This window comes from Rhinopithecus roxellana, chromosome 2 (genome assembly GCF_007565055.1).
Source record: "Rhinopithecus roxellana isolate Shanxi Qingling chromosome 2, ASM756505v1, whole genome shotgun sequence".
Classification (NCBI taxonomy): Eukaryota; Metazoa; Chordata; class Mammalia; order Primates; family Cercopithecidae; genus Rhinopithecus; species Rhinopithecus roxellana.
This window is the reverse complement of record NC_044550.1, coordinates 2530943-2557529: the sequence shown is the minus strand read 5'-3', so window position 1 is coordinate 2557529 and position 26587 is coordinate 2530943. Positions and strand designations below refer to the sequence as shown.

Below are 26587 nucleotides of genomic sequence, written 5' to 3'. Positions count from 1 at the left end.
CACATATACAAAACACATATTTCCCCTTCTTCATATTATTAATTTCCACAATAATTCAGGAACATGTTTTGTATTTTTTTTTTCTAAGTCTTTGGCTATCATTATGTCCCACTGACTACTTAAATTGTTGTGCTTGGTAAATTACTCTAAGTACTGGAATCTTGATTAGTACAACAAAAGAAGTATAAAATAAAGAAGATAGTTTGTAAATTGTATGACATAGCATATATAATAAATTTAAAATGTCCAAAATATTCAACTATTTAACTTTACGTATAAATTTATTTCAACTACATGCCTAATTTGATCACAATATGGTGGAATATTTTAAACTCTATTTATGTCTTAAAGGTAAAACACCTTCCTATTGGCATTTAAATCATAGAGCAATTATTTTCTTACATCCACGCTGTACTGCAATATGACAACTCTTTGTGATAAAGACTTTAACAAATATGTACTATTGCTACAGCAAATTTCATTGAATATTAAAGATTATATCTTTTTGGCAGCTCTTCATCAGGGTACTGGAGTGTGTAAGAAACCGGAGGCAATCCCCATTATGTATCATAGGATACTGTCACATTCACACTCTACATCTGCCTCACAGAACTGACTAGGAAAGTAATGACTGCTGAGATAAGCCTTTTCTGGAATATATGCAATTAATTCTCCTGAAAAAAGAAGGAAAGTAGCCTGACACTTTAATAATGTTTAAGTATACCTAATCTATTACTTTTCTGTTCGTAATGTTTCCTAAATATGAAAAAGAAAGAGGATTTGAAAGTACTTACAGCTGTCCATTTTTATGTAAATCATCCATGGAGCTATAATATTCTATTCTAAAATGACTAGCATGAAATAATACTATAAATTATAATAGAATGTAGAGCAAGTGGGGAATTACTTTTAAGATATATTCATGATATGATTTTCATGCACAAAGAATGTTTCTCTTATCATGCAGGAATTATTCTGTTATTAAAGTATCAAGGACACACAATTTTATTCAATTTGAATTCTGAAAGTATTTTAAAATCAAATCAAAATTACTCTTCGCTCTAGATTTCTGATGAAGTGCTAGTTAGCCATATGTATTTCTTAGTCTTTTATTTTTAGCTTCCCCTTTCTTATTATGCATAGTAACCTGATTACACGTAATGCTATACTTTCAGTTTTTCAATTGCCTTCAATTTTTCAAAAATCATCATTTCTACAAGTGTCTTTATTCAGTCCCATGCTTTGCTATTCAATTGTTAACAAATGAGCCGAGAACTTGCCTTACAATTAATAAAGTAAATGACATTTGAAAGGTTGGAGAAACATGATTGTTTATATGCTTACTTACACTCAAGTAAGAATATAATTTTCAATATTTGCTTTGAGTGAGAACAAAGCAGGTTGAATAACACGAAAAGGGATATAAGTTTTTGAACTTTGTTTAATGAAGGCTGGCTTTCTTGAGTTAATATTTACATTACAGGAGGAAAAAGTGTTCAACTCAATGATGTATCTATTATAATGAACACCTGAAAAACTTATTTTTAATGGTCCTCTTCTAAAACAAAAACATAGGATTAAATAATAATATTGCATTAAATTAATATTAGTAATGGCCAAAAAAGAAATGAAGCTAGTTAAAACTTGTCTTTAACTTTGCGTGTACTATTATGTCAAAAAGTAAAAAGTAAATTTTAATAAATATAATATTTGTTTAATAAAAAATGAGTCTGCAAAAGATACCGTATAAGTAATTACTAAATCACGCTCTTGATGTAACATTTATTTTTTAATTGTGCTTTGATTTTAAAAGAAAAATTAACATTTTAAAATAAAAAATAAAGTTCAGTTTTAAAGATATTATTAAAATTCAGTAAAATATTTAATTATAAACTAAAATGTCCAAACATCCCCCGCAAAGTAGATAGTTCACAGTTCACACACTATTCTTTTGTTTTGAATCTTAAATACAATAAATACTCCAAATGGTTACTATTAACTGACAGAATTTAAATATCTCAAGTTCCATTTCTCTGTCTTTACAATAACTATGCTCTCATTGCTTATTTTGAATCTATATTTGAATACATTAATAAGTAGTACCTCAAATTTTAGAAACACAAACAGTTTCAAGCTAGTTGGAAGGTCTGACTTAAGATGACAAACTTAACTCTTAAAATAAAAATTTGTAGTAGAATCCTTGAGTGTTTCAGCTCCATTGCTGAAATATCTCCTAGTTACACTTCCATTTAAAAATGCATTGTTTACTAAAGGACAGGTAATACAAAATGTGATAATTGAAAAAAAAATTAAAGTGTGTGGGGAAAAATCTGTATGTGTGTGTGTGTGTCATTTAAAACTTAATTGTAACCTACAGTTAGAATTCAGACCCACAAAAAATCTTCTCAGGAAAGAGTCTCTCATTATCGACATGTTTTAAATTTTTGCCTCTGATAATATTCATATATTATTCCCACAGTCAGTGTATTCCCTTACTGCTTAAAAAGATGTGGTGGTGAAGGTAACTGTTAAATTTCACTAGCATTGGAAAGTATAGATGTTCTAATGTTAGTAAACAGAGGAAAATTATGAAGGAAAACATAATAAGTATTTTTGTTTTGCTTTTTTGTTTAAATCATGTTATTTAGGGCTGTATTAAAGTGTTTATTTTACAGAGGGTTAATAAATTTACTTTTTCAGAAACTCTATTTTGTTTTTACAGTGACCATTTGAACTGGCCTTTTAAATAGAAACACTTTTTTTTTTTTTTCTTTGAGGTGGAGTCTCACTCTGTCCCCCAGGCTGGAGTGCAATGGTGCGATCTTGGCTCACTGCAATCTCTGCCTACTGGGTTCAAGCGATTCTCCTGCCTCAGCCTCTGTAGTAGCTGGGATTACAGGTGCCTGCCACCATGCCCAGGTAATGTTTTGTATTTTTAGTACAGACGGGGTTTCACCATGTTGGCCATGCTGGTCTCAAACTCCTGACCTCATGATTCGCCCGCCTCGGCCTCCCAGCGTGCTGGGATTACAGGTGTGAGCCACCAGGCTCAAGATCAATGAGCCAGCAGGTTAGGGCCCAGTCTCTCTGCTTCCAAGATGGTGCCTTGAAAGCTGACGGAAGGAATGAACCCAGCCAAAACACCTATGTTTTCACAGAAATATACATAAAAAGCTGTATCTGATATATTTTACCCAGATCAGCTAGAAAACAAAAGTGTCTGACGGGAAAATTCTGAATAGTAGAAACCATAAAAGTTCAGAATTACAAACTGCTGACAATTTACATTTGGTAGTGTGATTATCCACACAAATCTGTTTAACATTTTTGAAAGTGTATATGTAAATTGTCATCCAAATCAAAACAGTAAATTCACAGCACCATCTACTAACCTTAATTAGGACAATTAAATTCTATTCTTCACAGTCATAGAACTAACTAAAGTTATTACGTTTTCATTCGTAAGCTAACTCTAACTTACTTAAAAAAATATTTTGAATCAATTTCTTAACAAACACCAAATATACTTTCTTCAATTTCTGATGTCCTATGGTACACACTCTTCATCCATAGTGTAAAACCATTTATAAGATTTTTGAAACCACTTATAAGATTAGTAATCATTTACAAGAATATATCCATCCCCCAAAACACAAGGCTGAACTTTACCATCAACATTTATGACAAATCTCTCTAATTTATTTTAGTCACCTGAGGATAATATTTACAATGTCCTTCAGTATCATATGAACAATAAAATTATGTAGCATTCTTCAACATAATCTTCACTAAATAGCTGAGGGAAAGACACTTAAACTTTCTCAGAAGTGAGAAAAATATTTCTCTGTTTTATATCATTAAGTGTAATAAACTTATGATGCAAATATTTAAATACCTTTTATTATAATTAATTATGATTAAGTATGCATACTTTTAGCTATTATGTTTAGACTTTTGGTCTAAATCTATAGCTATGCTTTAAATATCTTAACAAATTAAATTAGTAAAATCCCTAAAACTTTCTGTCGGATAAGAGAGATGTATTTCTAATATTCAAAAAGTCCAATATATTCTATGAAATAAATAGAACCTATATTTTAAAATATATATCCAAACACTTAATTTTCAAAAAAGTCCTCCTATTATTTTTGATTCTGAATGTTGGTTTTCTTCCATGCCCTCAATTAGCTAACATTCTCTCCAATCACCATGATGTGTAATAATTCTCACTGAGGTGCGTGTCACAGCTTTTGTTCTCATTTCCCACCCTGTTTATAGTTCACAGTAGTTCTTAGCAATCATCTTGTTCAGTTTTTTGGTTTGTTTGCTTGATTTTGTTCTCAGCTGTGGTTTTTCATCAAATAAAATCTTATGGAGTATAACGATATGCATTAAATAAAAACTGCTTATTGATTGAAATGATAATGTAATAAGTAATGACATGCAAAAAACAATGAAATGAGGACTACTATCATTAAGTGGGTGGAGAAGGGAAATCCACAGGATCCCTCTGCTGCTCTTATTTCCCCCAACACACACTGATCACAGAATGAAAACCATTAAACACATCAAAATTCTTCATTTATTACCCAAAGAAGTAGTCTGATGTTTTTTTCTGATTATACAAGTATAATACATTTGTTATTAAAATGATACACTACCACATTAAAGCAGAAACTGAACATTCTAATTTCTCAAAGATAAATACATTTGTTATTAAAATGATACACTACCACATTAAAGCAGAAATTGAACATTCTAATTTCTCAAAGATAAATACTATCAATTATTCTAGACTTTCTATACAACATATATTTTCACATCATGTTATACAATATGCTGTTCTAAAATCTGCTTTTTCCCTCCCCTTAATAATTTTATAAGCAAGATAGCTATAAAAATATATAATATATAATACAGTTATATAAATATAACTATGCTACAATCTATCAAATTCACTATTGATAAATATGTAATATTTTTAATGTTATGGTCCTATAGTGTGAGTATGTCCCCCCCAAATTCTGGCATTGAAAACTTAATCCCAAACAGTGTTGGGAAGTCCCACCTACGGAGAGATGTTTAGATCGTGAAGGCTTCCACTCTCATGAATATACTAAAGCTGCTATAAAATGGGCTTGCAGGAGAGTATATTCATACTCTTCTGCCTTTCTGTCATGTGAGGACAAGCATTCCTTCCCTCAGCTTTCAAGGCACCATCTTGGAAGCAGAGAGACTGGGCCCTAACTTGCTGGCTCCTTGATCTTGAACTTCCCAGCCTCTAGAACTGTGAGAAATATATTTCTGTTTTTATAAATTACCACAAATTATCCAGTGTGTATATTTTGTTAGAATAGCACAAAACAGACTAAAACATATGGTAATATTATCTGACATTTGAAGAAACTAACACCCAAATAGAGAAAAATACCTAAATCTGGTCACACAGGCAATTAAGATTAGAGGTAGGACAAGAAACTCATATCCCAATTTTCCATATAAACATATTGACTCACTTTTCTCCTCAAGTAAAGAAAGCTAAGGTCCCAGGAAGATGAAGAGGAGAAATTTTTCCTTTGGTCTTTTTCTTATTTAATGCAGAGGAGATTTTGTTCTATTACAGAACAGTTGGGAGTAGATGTTCCATTCTGTGAACTAGTTTCCTCTCTGTTTACCACACTACAAACTTCTGGCTACAGAATATATTTCTCGTTTTCTCCAATTAGTTGGCCTCACACATATATAATCCCAGGACACTCTAATAATCTAACATTTAATATCCCTTTGGACATAATAAAACAATTACAAGTGATTATTTTTATCTTGATCTGTTGAAAACAGTAAAGCTCACCAAGGTAAGTAATGCATAAACATTTCAGGGATAATAACTTCTGACTTTTAAAAATTGTTCTTAAGAGTACAAACAGCTTATTGTCTTCTTTTTAAAAAGAAAAAGAAAGAATAAATTGGAAATATGGCTATAAAATACAAACATACATTCACATTAGAAATGCAGTTAATAGGCCGGGCGCGGTGGCTCAAGCCTGTAATCCCAGCACTTTGGGAGGCCGAGACGGGTGGATCACAAGGTCAGGAGATCGAGACCATCCTGGCTAACACGGTGAAACCCCGTCTCTACTAAAAAATTAAAAAAAAACTAGCCGGGCGAGGTGGCGGGCGCTTGTAGTCCCAGCTACTTGGGAGGCTGAGGCAGGAGAATGGCGTAAACCCGGGAGGCGGAGCTTGCAGTGAGCTGAGATCCGGCCACTGCACTCCAGCCTGGGTGACAGAGCGAGACTCTGTCTCAAAAAAAAAAAAAAAAAAAAAAGAAATGCAGTTAATAATCTGAACAGTTTTACCCAAACAATATCAATATATAATCTTAAATCAAAATTATTATCTTCAGTTTCTTAGTATATTTATGCTTTGTGAAATCTACCCACCCAGCAATAAAAAATAATTAAGCCAACGTAATAATTTTGAAATTATAGGGTAGAAAAGAATGATAATTTTTGAAGTGTGCATTTAACGCTGGAAAAAAATATGTAGTAGAACTCTCCAGTTTTCCACAACTGAACTTGCTAATATTAAACAGTCAGGAGCACAAAGAGTATGTGCTATGTATTGAATTGTTACTCCTGCTCCATAATTCATATATTGAAGCCCTGACTCCCAGTGTGATGATATATGGAGATAGGACCTTTGGGAGATGATGAGAGTTTTGATGAGGCCATGAGGTGGGGCCATTATGATGGGATTAGTATCTTTAGAAGAAGAGACATCAGAGGACTTGCATGATCTCTCTTTCTCTCTCTCCTCTCTCTCTCCCTGTGTGCATGCACCAAGGAAAGACCGTGTGAACACATACTAAAAAGATGGTCATCTGCAAGCCAGGAAGAGAGCCCTCACTACAATCCAATCACTCTGGCACCCAATCTCAGATTTCTAGCCTCCAGAACTCCGACAAATAAACTTTAGTTGTTTAAGCCGCCCCATCAATGGTATTTTGTTTTGGTAGCCTTAGCAGATAAATATAGTGTACAAACAGTTACATATTTAATAGCCCAAGGAAAGGTGCCTCCCTTGTGCAGGAGTTTTTTTTTTTTTTTTTTTCCTGCCCCGGTTATCTATAAGTAGATGCTTTTTCTATAACATACCATTTCATTGGGAACTATACATTTAATCTAATATCTCTATAGCAGTGGTTCTCATCTGGAGGCAATGTTGCCCCCATGGGACATTTGGCAATGTGTAGAGGTACTACTGGCATCTAGAGGAGAGAGGCTAGGGATGCTGCTAAACATCCCACAATTCACAGCACAGACACCTAAAACAAAACGCCACTAGCACTATTGTTGAGAAACCATGCCCTAAAAAGAAATGACTAAAAATATCTTGTATTTAAATGACTAAAAACCTTGTTATGGCCCAGAGTGGTGGCTCACACCTATAATCCCAGCACTTTGGGAAAACGTGGGCAGATAATTTGAGGTAAGGAGTTCAAGTCCAGCCTAGCCAACATGGTGAAACCTCGTCTCTACTAAAAATACTAAAATTAGCCATGGTGGCATGTGCCTGTGATCCCAGCTTCTCGAGAGGTTGAGGCAGGAGAATCACTTGAACCCAGGAGGTGGAGGTTGCACAGGGAGCTGATATCATGCCACTGCACTTCAGTCTGGTGACAGAGCAAGACTGTCTCAAAAAAAAAAAAAAATAAAAAATAAAAGAAAAAAGAAAGAAAGACAGAAAAGAAAAGAAAAACATTTCTTTTGTTCTAGACCCATTCTATCCCTAACTTTTTACAACTCCTCTCACTACTGATGAGGCTAACTGAAAAATATAAATAATCAAAAAATTTAAAACTTTCTCAATTACTAATTGGGAATAAAGCCTTTCTTGGTACAATTACATATAATTTCATTCTACAATGTACATGTAGATACAATTGCTTGTGATAATAACAGTGGTCAAGAAATCAGAAACTCATGAGAAAGAATTGAAAACTGAATCAGTTCTAAATTATTAAAGATTATGAACCTGTAGTATATACATGGGTACAACTCAACTGATTTCTAAACATTTTTGAAATTTTCAATGTAAGTAGAGCATAAATGTAAAATTTAACCTCCGCCATAACAAAATGTCACAAGTTATTTATTACCAGGACCAGAAATAGTAGGACCAAAATTTTCCATGGATGCAAGGGGTTTGTATTGGCCTATGTGATTGGCATTTCTCATCCATGTTCCAAATCCAGTTTGAATGACAATTTTTTTTCCAACCATGTTTCCTCTAAGTAAAATTCGTGAATCATCAATTACATACTCCCCCTAAGATACAATCCTTTTTAACTAATAAAATAAACTATATTTTCAAAAGTTAACATTTTTCCTGTTTAAGTATTCAAGATGATATGAAAACTACGATAACACAAAATTCAAATGCTGCTTGTTACCTGAGAAATTTTAGAAACTAAGTAGCCAATTTGAGTAATTCAAGTATAAAGAAAAGAAAGAAAAAAAAACATATAGGAGTTTTTTAGATGGAGGTATACTAACTTTTTAAAATTGTAACTATGTAGTACTGTCTTTGAAAGTAATCATTTTCTTTTTCATTTAATTTAGCAAATGAAGGCCTGATTTCTTGTATATGAATGTTTTAAAACTGATCATAACTAATGCTGAGAAAAAAAGAATACTCTTTTCTGAGTTAATTATCCAAATCCAAAATAAGCACTCTCTGACAAAGTAATAAATACTCTGCTATGTTAAAATTGATTATTTTATCCATTATGCAATTATTATATGTGATATTTAATCAACTCAAAGATATTTTTGTATGCCACATAAAAAAGCATTATTAGATAATATGTACCTAAAGGGCTATATTTAAATAAAGAAATGTTTTCATTATGTAATATATAAAATTGACACTACAATATGTTACTTATAGGTTTATAAAAGGTTATTTTGGTAATGTAACACATGTTCCTTTTGTCTGTGATACTGCTCTTTTCCTAAGTACTAGTTTATAAGTCTGCTAAAGCCACAGTAACATGTTCATGGGACCAATGATCAGCATCAATCCAATCATAAAATACTATTTAAATAAAGGTCAAGTTTCAGGGAAAACATTGTTAGTTGTGAAGAGTCTATAAATTATGCTCTGAATTTCTCTAATATCTCACTAATACGTTAGGAGTCCTCAGAAGTTTGATGGTCTATAAAGTCTGTTTTGTAATTTAATTGTGTTCAATAATTACATAATGAACTACTGTAAGTCTGAAATAATCATTAAAAATATGTTGAGAAGGATTTGTTTCCTGATCTTAATAATGAGTCAGGGTCTCTCTTACTGCATGATTTTCTCTTTAATCTATTGTTAGTGTAAAAACTAATGATGAATTAAAAAATCTCTTCTTCTTTCTTTCTTTAATTCTTGTTTTAGAGTACTATCTTTTAAAATGTATATCCAGAGTGCACATTTTATTGTAAAATATGGTTAATATTCATAGATAAATAGAAAACACATACTTAGAAAAAATAATGCCCACTGCTCTGTCTGCTATCTACCAAATGTATTTTCATATTACGAAAGTATACTTCCTACTTTCTTTTATGATATTACATTAAAAACCATACTCTAAAATCTGAACCACACACACTTAATATTTTTGTATAATTTTTACATAATGTGGGAACTATATAATAAATTAACAAGAAGTCTCATTAGGGTGACATATTTTTGATGGCTTTATAAAAATAAAATGTAAAATCTGGTTTTGTTTGCTAGATTAAGTATTTTGCTTTATATTATAGATCTGTATCTTTAGATATAGCTGTATGGAGTTAAATCATGCACTTGACAAAAACAGTGTGGCCTAAGCCTTCCAGATTTCTGACAGATACAAATGAAATATTTAATCCTGGTTCAGTGATATGTTTCTGGAATCATACACATTTCCACATAGATTATAAAACATCCTTTCTATTCTTTAGCTCGTCAAAGATCTACGGTTTTCATGACAGAATTATAAAAACTGATCATCAGATTGAACCACTGGAAGGATTTACAAATAACTAATGCCATTGGTGTTAATAAATAAGGGTGTGGAACAAATAACCTTGCAAGGAAAGTACACTCTGTGGGCCAAGTATTGTTATCACTTACCAGTTCTTCCTGAAGTTGGGAAATGAGTTCATCCTTCTCTTTCAGCTGCAGCTTGAGCATCGAGCATTCATCTTTCATTATATCCTATAAAAACATCAAAGAGATGGCATAATAGGCTTAGCCCTTTTGCTTTGCTCTTGATAAGGAAAGTCAGCTTCACACAGTGGGAGATAATTGCATCTGACTAATGAAACTCAAATTCCCTCTACAGTATGATATTTTTCATAATATATTCTTAGTTGCAAAAAATAAGTTAATGCATCCAAAAATGCTATGGTATACATAATCACGTAGACATACACACACACATACACACACATACACACACATACACACACATACACATACACATATGTTTTTGCTTAGTTTTTTGTTTTCTTTTTGGTATGCCTCTATCAATTTACTTGTCTAGTACAGAAACCAGGAAACCATCCTAAATTATTCCCTCTCATGTTTGTGCATACACAGTAGGTAAAACAGAAATAACTCTACATTTAAAAAGATACTGATATGGCTTGGCTCAGTGTCCCCACCCAAATCTCACCTCAAATTGTAATCCCCACATGTGGAGGGAGGGACCTGATGGGGGTGGTTTCCCCCGTGATATTCTCATGATAGTGAGAAAGTTCTCATGAGATCTGATGGTTTAAAAGTGGTAGTTTCCTCTGAGCACTCTCTGACTCCTGCCACCTTGTGAGGACATGCCTTACTTCCCCTTAGCCTTCCACCATGATTGTAAGTTTCCTGAGGCCTCCCCAGCCACGAGAAACTGTGAGTCAATTAAACCTTTTTCCTGTATAAATTACCCAGGCTTAGATCATTCTTTATCGCAATGTGAAAATGGACTAATACAGAAAACTGGTGATTGGAGTAGGGCACTGCTATAAAGATAAACTGAAAATGTGGAAGCAGCTTTGAAACTGGGTAATGGGCAAAGGTTGGAACAGTATGGAGGGCTCAGAAGAAGACAGGAAGATGTGGGAAAGTTTGGAGGTTTCTAGAAACTAAAATGGTTTTGATCAAAATGCTGATGGTTATTTGGTCAGCAATAAAGTCCAGGCTGAGGCAGTCTCAAATGAAGATAAGGAACTTCTTGGACACTGGAGTAAACGTCACTATTGTTATGCTTTAGCAAAGAGACTGGTGGCATTTTGCCACTGCCCTAGAGATCTGTGAAACTTTGAACTTGAGAAACATGATTTAGTGTACCTGGTGGAAGAAATTTCTAAGCAGCAAAACATTCAAGAGGTGACCTGGCTGATTCCTGGCTGTTCAGTCATATGCATTCAAAAACAGATTATTGGAAACAAGTGCTTTTATTTAAAAGAGAAGCAGAGCATAAAAGCTTGAAAATTTTACAGCCTGATTATGAGGCAGAAACGAAAAACCCATTTTCTGGGGAAAAATTCAACATGACTGCAGAAAATTGCATAAGTAATGAAGAGCCAAATGTTATAGCCAAGACAATGGGGAAAATGTCTCTAGGGCATTTCAGAAATCTTCATCACAGCCTCTCCCATCACAGTACAAGAGCCTCTCCCAACAAGGACAGCAGCCTCTCCCATTACGGGCCAGGAGGCTTAGGAGAGAAAAATGGTTTTGTGGGCTGTGTCCAGGGCCCTGCTGCTCTGTGTAGCCTTGGGCCATGGCAGCCTGCATCCCAGCTGCTCCAGCTCTAGCCATGGCTAATAGGGGCCAAGGTACAGCCCAGGTGTTTGCTTCAGAGGGTACAAGCCCCTAGCATTGGTGGCTTACATATAGTGTTGGGCTTGGGAACCTCTGCCTCGATTTCAGAGAACGTATGGAAATGCCTGGATGTCCAGGCAGAAGTCTGCTGCAGGGGTACAGCCCTTATGGAGAACCTCTGCTAGGGCAGTGTGGAAGGGAAATGTGAGGTCGGAGCCACCCACACAGAATCTCCACTGGGGCACTGCCTAGGGGGAACTGTGAGAAGAAGGTCACTGATCTTAGACCCCAGAATCACAGATCTACTGACAGCTTGCACCATGTGCCTGGAAAAGCTACTGGCACTGTATTAGTCCATTTTCATGCTGCTGATAAAGACATACCTGAGAATGGGAAGAAAAAGAGGTTTAATTGGACTTACAGTTTCACATGGCTGGGGAGGCCTCAGAATTGTGGCAGGAGGTGAAAGACACTACTTACATGGCAGTGGCAAGAAAAAATGAGGAAGAAGCAAAAGTGGAAACCCCTGATAAACCCATCACATCTTGTGAGACTTATTCACTATCATGAGAATAGCACAGGAAAGAACAGCCCCCATGATTCAATTACCTCCCCCTGGGTCCCTCCCACAACGTGTGGGAATTCTGGGAGATACAATTCAAGTTGAGATTTGGGTGCAGACACAGCCAAACTATATCAGGCACTCAATGCCAGGCTATGAAAGGAGCCACAGGGGATATATCCCACAGAGTCACAGGGGTAGAGTTGCCCAAGACCATGGGAGTCCATCCCTTGCATCAGCATTCTGTGTATGTGAGACACAGAGTGAAAGGAGATTATGGAGCTTTAAGATTTAATGACTGCCCCACCAGCTTTCAGAATTGCATGAGGCCTGTGGCCCTGTTGTTTTGGCCAATTCCTTTCATTTTGGAATAAGAATATTTACCCATTGCCTGTACCTCCATTGTAGCTTGGAAGTAAGCAACTTGTTTTTGATTTTACAGGCTCATAGGTGAGAGAGATTTGCCTTGTCTCAGATGAGACTTTGGACTTGGACTTTTGAATTAATGCTGTAATGAGTTAGACTTTCGGAGACCATTGTGAAGGCAAGATTGGTTTTTAAATGTGACAAGAACATGAGATTTGGGAGGGTCTGGAGGCAGAATGAAGTAGTTTGTCTCTGTGATCCCACCCAAATCTCATCTTAAATTATAATTCCCATGTGTCACAGGAGAGATCTGGTAGGAGGTGATTGGATCATGGGGGTGGTTTCCCCCATGCTGTTCTGGTGATAGTGAGGGAGTTTTCATGAGATCTGATGGCTTAAAAGTGACAGTTTCCCCTATGCTCTCTCTCTCTCCTGTTGCTTTGTGAAGAAGTGCCTTGCTTCCCCTCAGCCTTTTGCCATGATTTTAAGTTTCCTTAGGCCTCCCCAGCCACATCGAATTGTGAGTCAATTAAACCTCTTTATTTTTTATATTACCCAGTCTCAGGTTGTTCTTTATAGTGGTGTGAAAATGGACTAGTATAGATACTATATGTACCATGTGGTCCCTGGTTATAATTAAATATTAATTCTCAAACCAATATCCATGTTACAGTGCTCATCTTTAATGATGTCCCTGTAACAATTGTGCCTTTCACTACAGCTTAATCTTTGGACATTTAATCTTCTCACTCTGCATGTAAACCCAACCACGACCTCTATGTACACAATATATCCAGATCCATGGCCTCTAATACTCTATGCTGGTGTGATGATTAATACTGAGTGTCAAATTGATTGGATTGAAGGATACAGGGTATTGATCCAGGGTGTGTCTGTGAGGCTGTTGCCAATGGAGATTAACATTTGAGTCAGTGAGGTGGGAAAGGCAGACCCACCCTTAATCTGGGTGGGCACAATCTAATCAGCTGGCATCATGGCTAGAATATAAGCAGGCAGAAACACGTGAAAAGAGAGAGTGGCCTAGCCTCCGAGCCTACATATTTCTCCTGTGCTGGATGCTTCCTGCCCTTGAACATTGAACTCCAAGTTCTTCAGTTTTGGAATTCGGACTGTCTCTCCTTGCTTCTCAGCCTGCAGATGGCCTATTGTGGACCTTGTAATCATGTGAGTTAATACTTAACAAACTCATATATACATATACACATACAGACACACACACACACACACACACACATATGGAATACATATATATATATATATATATATATATATATATTCCATCTGTTCTGTCCCTCTAAAGAACCCTGGCTAATATAGCTGGTAACTACAAGATACAACTAGCTAATCCAGAATTATCTTCAGCTCTTCAGTATTCCAAGCTTCAGCTCTTAAGTACAACTACTCACTAAACATATACTCAATATTATTCCACAGACACTCCAACTCAACATCCTCTTCCGCCACCTTAAGACTTCACTTCTGCCAATTTCCCCATTATCTTCCTATTTCCTAAATTAATAATCAGGAAGCCATCATATACGTTCAGTTGCTAACTCACTTTGAACCAAATCGGAAACCAAATTTAATCTCTACTTCTTCACTATTTCTTTCTTTCTTTTATTTTTATTTATTTATTTATTTATTTTTGAGACAGAGTCTCGCTCTGTCACCCAGGCTGGAGTGCAGTGGCCAGATCTCAGCTCACTGCAAGCTCCACCTCCCGGGTTTACGCCATTCTTCTGCCTCAGCCTCCCGAGTAGCTGGGACTACAGGCGGCCGCCACCTCGCCCGGTTAGTTTTTTGTAGTTTTTAGTAGAGACGGGGTTTCAGCGTGTTAGCCAGGATGGTCTCAATCTCCTGACCTCGTGATCCGCCCATCTCGGCCTCTCAAAGTGCTGGGATTACAGCCTTGAGCCACTGCGCCCGGCTTCTTCGCTATTTCTTGGGCTTACTCCTCTCTATTCCATATTGATAGTCTAAGTAATTGTTGCTTCTTACCCACATTTCTGTAATTGTCTCTAAAGCGATTTTTCCTCTATCTCTATCATTTTCCCTGTTTGCCAGAGAGACTTTTCTAAGCAGGAATTAATTTTGCCACTTCCTAATTTAACAGCTAATCATCTCCTCCTTCAGGAAGAAAATCAAAACTCTTCAGCATAGCGTAATATACCGTTCATTATCTGTTACTTGCTTATTTCTGGAGCTGCAATGTTTTTGACTTTCAACCTCCTCACAACTTTGTTCATGCCTGCAGCACTGAAATGCAATGTTGTTTCACATCTCCTCACTTTACACATGAAAATTTCTGGATGTGTTGCCTTCAACCCATTGTATCCTTCTCTCCCTCAATACCATGTGCTCCAAGACACATCTCAAGAATTACTCTTTATTTCACTAGAAAGATTTTCCTTTTTGGTCGAGTGACACATCCCTTTGGGAATGCTCCATAGCATCCATACCATACATCATTTCATGCAATACTTAAAGTGTTGTTTGCTTGTTCCCCAACCTCACTGAACTACTTTTTTGCTGTTGTTGTTGCTGTTGTTGTTGTTGAGAGGGAGTTTCACTCTAGTTGCCCAGGCTGGAGTGCAATGGTGCAATCTTGGCTCACCGCAACCTCCACCTCCTGGGTTCAAGCAATTCTCCTGCCTCAGCCTCCCGAGTAACTGGGATTACAGGCATGTGCCACAACATCTGACTAATTTTTTGTATTTTTGGTAGAAACGGGGTTTCCTCATGTTGGTCAGGCTGGTCTCACACTCCGGACCTCAGGTGATCTGCCCACTTTGGCCTCCCAAAGTGCTGGGATTACAGGCATGAGCCACTGTTCCCGGCCTCACTGAACTAGTTTTATTCTCTATTTGAGCATATAGTTTCTATTTCATTACCATATTACTAGCACCAAACATAATAACTGACACACATAAGATGATCAAATTTGGCTGGCCATGGTGGCTGTCACTTGTAATCCCAGAACTTTGGGAGGCCAAGGAAGGAGGATCGCTTGAGCCCAGGACTTCAAGACTAGCTTGGGTAAAACAGTGAAATATCATCTCTATTTGAAAAAAAAAAAAGATGCTCAAATTCATGTTTCTTTCCAATACAATTACCAAATAAGCAGTATAAACATTAGCAGTATACCCATTTCTCTGAAATCTGGCACCCTTATCTGAGCTGACAAGGAACAGCAACAACAACAACAACAAAACATCTAAAGGATTAGAGAAAACATAATACCTGTTTATTAATACCTGTTTATTTTAGTTCTCATGGTAGAATTTCTACTTCTTCCATACTGAGCTACAAAGAATGTATAGTTCTTATTTATTTAGAGATACTCTGTTGAGTAGGCTGGAGTGCAATGGCTCAATCAAGGCTCACTGTAACCTCAAAGTCCTGGGCTCAAGCAATCTTCCTGCCTAGGCCTCCCAAGTAGCTAGGACTGCAGGCATGCACCACCACATTCAACTAACTTTTTTTTTTTTTACCTTATTTTTAAAATTTTATTTTTATTGGTTTGTTATTATTATTTCAATAGTTTTAGGGGTACAAGTGGTTTTTAGTTACATGGATGAATTATATAGTGGTGAAGGTTAGGATTTTAGTGTACTTATCACCTAAATAGTGTACATTGTACCCAACAGGTAATTTTTCATCCCTCACTCCCTTCACATTTCCCTGCTTCTAAGTTTCCAGTGTCTATTATATCACTCTGGCTTTGCATACCCACAGCTTAGCTCTCACTTATAAATGAGAACATGTGGTATTTAATTTTCCATTCCTGAATTACTTCCAAGTTGCTGCAAAATGCATTGTTTTTTTTTTATAGTTAAATAGTATTCCACAGTGTGTGCTGTGTGTGTGCATATGTGTGTGTATATATATACACACACATATACACACACAAATATATACATATATATACACATGATCTTCTGTGTCACCAAGACTGGAGTACAGTGGTGTGATCAGCTTACTGTAACCTCAACCTCCTATGCTTAAAGGATCCTCATTCCCCAGCCTCTTGAGTAGCTAGGACTACAGGCATATGCTACCATGCCTGGCTAATTTTTTCGTGTGTGTGGAAATGGGGTCTCACTTTGTTGCACAGCCTGGCCTCAAACTTCTGGGCTCAAGTGATCCTCCTACCCCAGCATCCAAAAATGTTGGGATTATGGGCATCAGCCACCATGCCTGACTTATAATACCACATTTTCTTTATCCATTTATCAGTTGATGGGCACTTAGATTGAGTCCATATCTTTGTAATTGTGAATTGTGCTGTGATAAACATATGCATACAGAAGTCTTCTTGATATAATGATTTATTTTCCTTTGGGTAGATACCCAGTAGTGAGATTGCTGAATTTAATAGTAGATGTACTTTTAGTTCTTTGAGAAATCTCCATACTATTTTCTGTAGAGGTTGTACTAATTTATAGTCTCATTAGCAGTGCATAAGCATTCCATTTTCACCATTTACCACATCCATGCTAACATCTATTGTCTTTTGACTTTTTAATAATGGTTATTCTGGATAAAGTGACCTCTCATTGTGGTTTTAATGCTCATTTCCCTGGTGGTTAGTGATGTTGAGCATTTTTTTCTTGTTTGTTGGCCATTTGTATATCTTATGTAGAGGAATGTCTGCTTATGTCATTTACCCACTTTTTAATGGAATTATTCATTTTTTTCTTGCTGATTTGAGTTACTCATAGATTCTGGATATTAGTCCTTTGTTGAGGTACAGGTGACAAATATTTTCTTTCATTCTGTAAGTTGTCTGTTTACTCTGTTGATTATTTCTTTTATTGTATAGAAGCTTTAAAGTTTAATTAGGTCTCATTAATTTATTTTCCTTTTTGTTACATTTGTTTTGGGGGTCATAGTCATAAATTCTTTACCTAAGCAAACGTCCAGAATAGTTTGTCTTAGGTTTTGCTAATATAATTTTTATAGTTTTAGGGCTTAGATTTAAGTCTTTAATCTATCTTCAGTTAATTTTTGTACATGGTGAGAATAGGGATCCAGCTTCATTCTTCTACATCTGGCTATCCAATTTTTCCAGCATCATTTATTGAATAAGGTGTTCTTTGCTCAGTGAATGTTTTTGTTGGCTTTGTCAAAGATCAGCTGGCTGTTGTATTTGGCTTTATTTCTGGGTTCTCTACTCTGTTCTAATGGTCTATGTATCTACTTTTATATGGCTACCATGCTGTTTTGGTTACTATAGCCTTGTAGTAAAATTTGAAGTAATGTGATGCCTCCAGATTTATTCTTTTTTCTCTAGATTACTTTGGCTATTTGCATTATTTTTTGGTTCCGTATAAGTTTTAACTTTTTTTTTTTTTCTTAATTCTGCAAAAAGTGATGTTGAGGTATTTTGATAGGAATTGCATTGAATCTGCAGATTGCTTTGGACATTATGGTCATTTTCACAATTTTGATTCTAACAGTCCATGAGCTTAAGCATAGGATGTATTTCCATTGATTTATGTCATATATGATTTTTTTCATCAGTGTTTAAAAGTTCTTATAGAGCTCCTTCATCTCCTTGGCTAAGTATATTCATACGTTTTGTTTGGCCGTTTTTTGTTTTTTTGTGCTAACGTAAACGGGACTGAGTTCTTGATTTAATTCTCACCATGGTCATTATTTTGCCCAGAAACTTTTAAAATATTTTGTTGAGATTGGGTTGCTTTATGTTGGTCATGCTGGCCTCGAACTTCCTACCTTGGCCTCTCAAAGAGGTAGGACTACAAATGTGAGCCACCATGCCTGGCTTAGTTTGTAATTTATTAATATCTTTTTTCATTTGCTGACAACCAGCTTGACTAGGAGGGAGATGCTTATTAGCTCTTTCTGTTCCATCTCTTTTACAGTACTCCAACTTCTTCCCCAAATCATAGGTACTATGGACAGGGATTATACTCATTTTTATACTTATACTCCTAGACTCTAAATATCACCATTAATGGTAAAAGGTTTTACCTGTTCTATATTGCAAAGGAAATACTAATATTAGCATATTAGGAAGCAAGTAAGATAATAATCATGTTGCTTAGAATCAGAGAGATACAGGATCAAATCCTGGATGCTACAAGTAATTAGCCAGGTAGTTCTGTGCTAGTTACTCAACTTCTTTAGTCCCAAGGAAATTTCTGTGGAGGTTGATGATGACACCAAACTATAAACCACCTTACGACACAAACTCTATTGTATTAGTATTTATATTACCAAAGTCTTACATAACATGTCACTTAAGAAAAGTTAATTTTGTTCATAAAATAAAATGTCACAGGTTGGTTCTCCAGGAATCAGATGGAGTTAAGGGTACATAAAGTTTATTAAGGAAGGGAAAGGAAAGGAAACGTGAAGACAAAAAAAAAAAAGAAAAAACGAAGAAGAAGATTCAGGTAGGATTGAGCAGGGGACAGTCAAACCTTGATTCATACTAATAAATTCTCTATCAGCCAAACAAGGGGCTCATAGCTAAGATTTCCTGTTACAGAAATCCCCATGTTGAGCAAAAGTGGGTTGGCTCTTGTACCACTCCCTTGTTCAGTCATTGGCTGGGGAGTACCTCATGAATAGCTAGATCTCAGCCAATACCACCTTACTCAGCCTTGGTTTCAGATCACCCAGTGATGAGCTTGAACTTCATCTGGAGAGCTGAGGCTGACCTTTGAAAAAGCTAATGCTGTAGTTGGCTAACCACACTCCTGGAAGCTCGTCAGTGACTCCTTTATTGAGATGGGATCTGAGATTTGGCCTATAATTATTTTTGTTGAACAATTAACAACAGTATTTTTGTATTAATTAACATTTTGCTAATTAAATAGTTTAAAGTAGAACATTTCCCTATTTTGTGGCTACTAGGAACTGCAAAGAAACTTGGTTTTCCAAAATTATGCTCCTTCAAAAAATTATCCGATTTTATTCCCAGGAAAATTTTTGAAGGAATTCACAATCTCACAACATTAAACCGGGTAGATGCTAATATATCATTTACATTAATCTATGGAACACAAATGAAATATTTATTATGAGCCATCAGAAGACAATTTATAAAACCTGCCTGTATGAATGGCTTTGCAAATGAATTTTTGCTACCCAGCATTTTGCTTTAGTTGATTATATACAGTGGCAACATTCACATAAGTGTTAGATTGGTGCAAAAATAATTTAGGCTTTTGCCATTACTTTTATGATAAAAACAGCAATTACTTCTGCACCAACCTAAAACTATCTAGCAGGCAAAATGAAAGGTTTTGAACAACACTTACTCTCAAATGAGTGTTGACAGCAATAACTCATTAAAATTCTCACTGTATTTGCAAAATTCTAGAACATATTTGTGAGGATGATCTATTGAGTTAGAAATCATATTGATGTGTAGAATTAATAGGATTTTAATTTTCTTGGTATTCAAAATAAAGTTATTCCATTAAACTGTAAGCTAATGTAACCAACTGGACCTTGTGCTTGTAAAAATGCATATTATTCATTGATAAGAAAAATATAATTTAATAATTATGACATTCGCTGCTTCTCATTCAAGTGTAATTAATTTTTGGACTAAAATTCAATTATATTATTTTTTAATTCAATAATTATTCATAAATATGGAACTCAGTGTGGTAGATTAAAGATGGCTATGAACACTTTGCTAGTATTCCTATTGAAAAGTGGGGTCTAATGTTCCTGTCTTTGCATCTGGGCTAGTCTTATTGACTTGCATGATTAATAGAGTATGATGATTCTGCATGACTTTCAAGATTAGTTCAGGAAAGGCCTTCCATCATGGTCTGTTATAATGCTCCTTCTGAGGTTACTCCTTTGCAGACAGAAACTAGCAGCCATGCTGAGAAGCAGAAACCACATGGTGCTTCCATTGACAGCTTCATTGGGCTCCCAAAGGACACCCAGCATCAACTGTCCACTATGAGAATGAGCTACCTTGGACATCTAGGCTGGTGGAGTCTTCAGTTGACTAAAATCCCAGCTAACATCTCACTCTAAGTGCCTGAGAAACACAAGGCTAGAACTGCCCAGTTGAATCATATCCAAGTTCTTGACATAGAAAATTGTGAATTAAATAAAATAACAGTTTTAAGACACTAAATTTTGAAATAACTTGTTACAAGATCATCCAAACATAGAGACAAACTCTAAATTATTATAGTTGGGATTAGTGTAAATTATGTCATTATAGTTGTATAAAAATGCATCCAGTAAAATTTTTAAAATGAATATTTTGTGATTTAATTTTTGATTTTGGTGATTTAAATTACATTTGCAATGATTTTCAAAGAGCTCATTTCAAGAATATCAGCAATATTTATGTTCTTATGATAGTAACCTACTAAAGAATCTGAAATACACATAAAAAAATTACATACAAGTGATTTCATTCCTGTACTTTCATTTTATGAATTCGGGAAGTTAGAGCCACATACTCAGAAATTTGGGTAGTTTGTCCCAGGTTCAGTTTCCTGACTCCAGTCTTATAAATTTTATAATGCATTTTGCCTGTGTTTGGAATTATGTCATTGTTTAAGACTATTAACTAAATAGAAATCAAATGTCAAAAAATAAAAGCAAGTAGAATCTGTAAATAATTTTGACAATGATAATATGCTGAAAGGCTACAGTTACCAAAACAACATTGTACTGGTACCAAAACAGACCAGTGGAACAGAACAGAGGCCTCAGAAATAATACCACACATCTACAACCATCTGATCTTTGACAAACCTGGCACAAACAAGAAATGGGGAAAAGATTCCCTACTTAATAAATGTTTTGGGGAAAACTGGGTAGACATATGTAGAAAACTGAAACCGAATCCCTTCCTTACACCTTACACAAAAATCAACTCAAGATGGATCAAAGACCTAAACGTAAGACCTAGGACCATAAAAATTTTAGAAGAAAACTTGGGCAATACCATTCAGGACATAGGTATGGGCAAAGACTTCATGTGTAAAACACCAAAAGCAGTAACAAAAAAAGCCAAAATTGACAAATGGGATCTAATTAAACTAAAGAGCTTCTGCACAGCAAAAGAAACTAACATCAGAGTGAAAAGGCAACCTATAGAATGGGAGAAAATTTTTGCAATCTATCCATCTGACACAAAGGACTAATAACCAGAATTTACAAAGAACTTAAAAACATTTACAAGAAAAAAAATCAAACAACCCCATCAAAACGTGGGCAAAGGATATGAACAGACACTTCTCAAAAGAAGACATTTATGTGGTCCACAGACATAAGGAAAAATAATCATCATCACTGGTCATTAGAGAAACGCAAATCAAAACCACAATGAGACACCATCTCATGCCAGTTAGAATGGTGATCATTCAAAAGACAGAAAACAACAGATGCTGGAGAGGATGTGGAGACATAGGAAAAGTTTACACTGTTGGTGGGAGTGTAAATTAGTTCAACCATTGAGGAATACAGTGTGGCAATTCCTCAAGGATCTAGGACTAGAAATACCATTTGACCCAGCAATTCTATTACTAGGTATATAATCCAAAGGATTATAAATCATTCTAGTATAAAGACACATGAACATATATGTTTATTGTGGCACTATTCACAATAGCAAAGACTTGGAACCAACCCAAATGTCCATCAATAACAGACTGGATAAAGAAAATGTGGCACATATACACCACGGAAGACTATGTAGCCATAAAAAAGGATGAGTTCATGTCCTTTGCAGGAACATGGAAGAAGCTGGAAACCATCATTCTCAGCAAACTATCTCAAGAACAGAAACCCAAACACCACACGTTCTCACTCCTAAGTGGGAGTTGAACAATGGGAACACATGGACATAGTGAGGGGAACATCACATACCAGGGCCTGTCAGGTGGGTGGGGGGGTAGGGGAGGGATAACATTAGAGAAATACCTAATGCACATGACAGGTTGATGGGTGCAGCAAACCACCATGGCATGTGTATACCTGTGTAAGAAAACTGCATATTCTGCACGTGTACCCCAGAACTTAAAGTATAATTTTTAAAAAGACAAAAAAATGCAAATAAAAAACAAATAATAATTTTTAATTCTCACAAACCTCCCAATAATTCCTCCAGTAAAATTATGAACATAATTTTTGACTTCTTAAACACATCAAGTTTGACATTGAGTCATCATGACTTTCTTTCTATTTGTAGACTTCTGGTCTTCTCTCTGTAGGGCTTTACTGTATGATTTACAAGCTGTTCCCTCACTCTTAGAAACAAAAAGTTCAAAAGATTAAAAAAACAAAGAAAACAGACAACTTTATCAGGGCAAACAAGGACAGAATTTTATGAACACGTGAAAAAAAAAAAAAGAAGAAAGAAAAAAGGAATATCGTCAAGGAAGACAGAGTTCAGAGATAAGAAAACACAAGGATGTGTAATCATTGACAATATACCCTGCTCTACCTAAATAAGTGACCTCATATAATTCTTACTTTGACTTAGTTTCAAAGTAGCATGCTGTCTGCAACACCTGGGTAGCTAGTGAAATAAAGCAGTGGAGGTAAATAGGTCCATGGGAGGCACTGCTTCTCAAATACTGAAAACAAGGTTAAGAAAACCACAATTTTGTTTCTTTATTAGTTAGCTCAAAACAATTGAAAAACATTTTATATATCATTTCAGCATTAATAATTACTATTTGATGCTATAAAATTTTTCTTTTTATAAACATTAACTAAAAAATCATTGTAGATCCATCTTTATGTGTTCACTTAAGATATTAACATTCCATTGATTTACAGTAAGTGTACTTTTTAAATGAATACTATTTAAATACTATTAAATGAATACTATTTAAAAAAATTTTAAGCATAATATTTTTATGATATCTTTACTGATTATACAACCACATTTATTAGAGGTAAAATCTAAGTTTGCCCACAGAATTACATATATATATGTTATATATTGTATATCATATATTTATTATATATACTTATATATATATATTTATATATTCATTTTTTAATTAATTTTTTTTTGAGATGGAGTCTCACTCTGTTGCCCAGGCTGGCGTGCAATGGCATGTTCTTGGCTCACTGCATGAGAATCAAGCGATTCTCATGCCTCAGCCTCCTGAGCAGCTGGGACTACAGATGCCCGCCACGATGCCTGGCTAACTTTTGTATTTTTAGTAGAGGCAGGGTTTCACCATATTGGCCAGGTTGGTCTCGAATTCCTGACCTCGGTATCCACCCTGCTTGGCCTCCCAAAGTTCTGGTATTACAGGCATGAGCCACCACCCCCATCCTAGAATTATATATATATCTTTAAAGAACTAAAAATATATTACCAAACAATAGCATCGATTGTATATTCTAAATCTTTTTTACAGTTTTGAAATAAAACTAAACAAATGATTCTTAGACATTACATTTACTGTGATTTACTCTGGTATTTATATGAAATGTTGATTAAGTTTACAAATAAAATACAAACTGTAATGTAATTTAAAAATTTATCCATGAACAAATTAAATGGCATTTATTAATTTAGTATTGAAATTGTTAGTCATTTCTCTTTTATGGGATGGTCAAGAGCAAACAGTTGTTCAAAGCCCAGTATGTTAGAAATGTATTTTTTTAGCATATTAGTCAAAAAAAGGAAACAGCATTATCTCTTGATACAGTGGTATATCTCCTAGGATTTTCAAGCAATTGAGGAAGAATGTTTGGATATCAGCATAATCTTTTCAACAATGAATGGTACTCTTAGAATATCTTAAAAATTATTACTGATACAAATATTTCAAAAAATAATACCACCTTACATTTGTATAGGGGCTTTATAATTTAAAATACGCTCCTTTGTACAAAACCATGTTTTACTATCACAATCTTTCTTAACTTTTTATTGAAAAACTATTACATTTCTAGAATAAGTAGGGTTTCAGACATAAAAAGTAAGCAGAGAAAGTAATTGTAGCAAGGATAAAATAAAGGAAAAACATATATCATAATACTGAGAAAGTGTTCATCAAACTCTCAACAAAATTAACTGAAGTCCTACATTTTTGGAATAGTTAAAAACATTATCTTACAATGATAAATTTATTAAGATATCAAAAAAGTTCCATAAGACTATGTTCTTGTCATTTCCAATTTGTTAGTGTCCTCTTTGTTTCATGTTTTTGAACTAACAATAAAAAATAATGAGGTTGTACAACTTTTCTAATGTGATGTACCTCATCTTACTGATTTTTTTCTGATTATACACTAAGTGAACAGAGCATTTCAACCTATCTTTATAAAAACACTACTCAACTATTTCCTTATTTTTTTATTTGATCCAGTTCTTTCAAAAACATTAAAATTTAAAAAAAAGTATTTACTTGTCTAAAGCCATCTTAAAATGATAGTATTTTGCAGGTAGGAGAATGAGAACCAAATTTCTTAGGGTCATAAATTGAGTTATTAGGCAACACAAATTAGTTTTCTGATCTCCTAAAATGCATGGGTTTCATCAAAATCAATTTGGAACTATATTTAAGACATAAGCCATTTTACAAACTCATCAACCATGAGCTTCTTAACAGAAACAGTCAACAAGTGATAAAGCAATAACTTACACTGTCTCACTGGAATTGCTTGATAAGAAATTCTAGGAGAAAGTAATGCATATAAGAGGTTGTGCGATTCTCTTGATTCTGTCATTTTTGCTTCCCAGAGGAGACAGCAGGGAAATGCCATATTCTACCTATATATTTCTTAAGCAAGGTAAGAAATTGTTCACATATCTCTTCCCACAATGTAAACTACACATGAAAAATAAAAATAAAAAATAAAAAGCCAGACACAGAGCTTATCTGTGTAATCCAACACTTTGGGAAGCCAAGGCAGATTTCCTGAACCCAGGAGTATGAGACCAGCCTGGGCAACATGGTAAGATCTCATCTCTACAAAAAATAATAATGATAAGAAGAAGAAAAGAAAAAATTGTTTAAAACATTAAGTTAAAAGTTCCTTTCTGTTATGAAGCATGCTTACTGGGTTTCTGTATTTTACATAGGAATAAGGGAAATTTTACCTATTTATCTACCTAAACCTCCTAAATTAAGTAAGAAATTATGGGAAACAGTGACCACTAAGCAACCAAGATGACTGGCGTGCTCCTAACAGACCTTCAGAGGGAAGGCACCAAGAGTGGACAGAGGGAAGACACAGAAGCTGGGCTGAAGCAGGAGAAAGCTGGGAACTCTGCACTGGTCCACCATGCAACAGGACTTGTTCCTGGCCCCCAGCAGCTCCCAGGGAATAGGTGAGTTGAACTGGCAAGGGGCAACCTGCTCTCACCATGGGCCTCTGAATCGCTGGCAGGAGGAGACCCGTTGACCACCACAGACACTTGTGTTGGCAGGGAGGGATGCTTAAAGAAGTGGTAGGGACAGCAGACACACAGCTGATGTGTCCAGAGGTTTTGATGTGGAAGCATGTGTAGCAGAGTATGGCCAGGGACAACCACCCCCTTGGCTTGACTTGTTCCCATAGGAGACTTTAGTCATGGGGAACTGCTGGACCTGAACTCCGTCAGGCAGTTTTGCCTATCATATGGGGCCTGTCCAACCTGAGCATACCTTAGTTTTCCAGCCTCTCCTGGGGCCCCAGACTGGCCATAACTGCTTGCAGGGCAGTCTCGGGTTACTTGGGGGCCCATAGCTTCTGCACTGGTGGACTGTGCCTGAGCTGCAGAGAGCTGCAGTGGCACAACCCCTATGGCCACACATCAGCCTGCCC

General features: G+C 35.5%; 1 protein-coding gene across 2 annotated transcripts in view; it reads right to left on the bottom strand.

Moving 5' to 3' along the window:
• CCSER1 (coiled-coil serine rich protein 1) overlaps window positions 1–26587 on the bottom strand; it is a 1539837-nt gene that overhangs the window by 792214 nt on the left and 721036 nt on the right. For both annotated transcript variants that reach the window (XM_030921405.1, XM_030921410.1), the window contains exon 8: window positions 10171–10254. In XM_030921405.1, the coding sequence (XP_030777265.1) occupies window positions 10171–10254 (84 nt within the window). The remainder of the gene's footprint in view (window positions 1–10170; window positions 10255–26587) is intronic.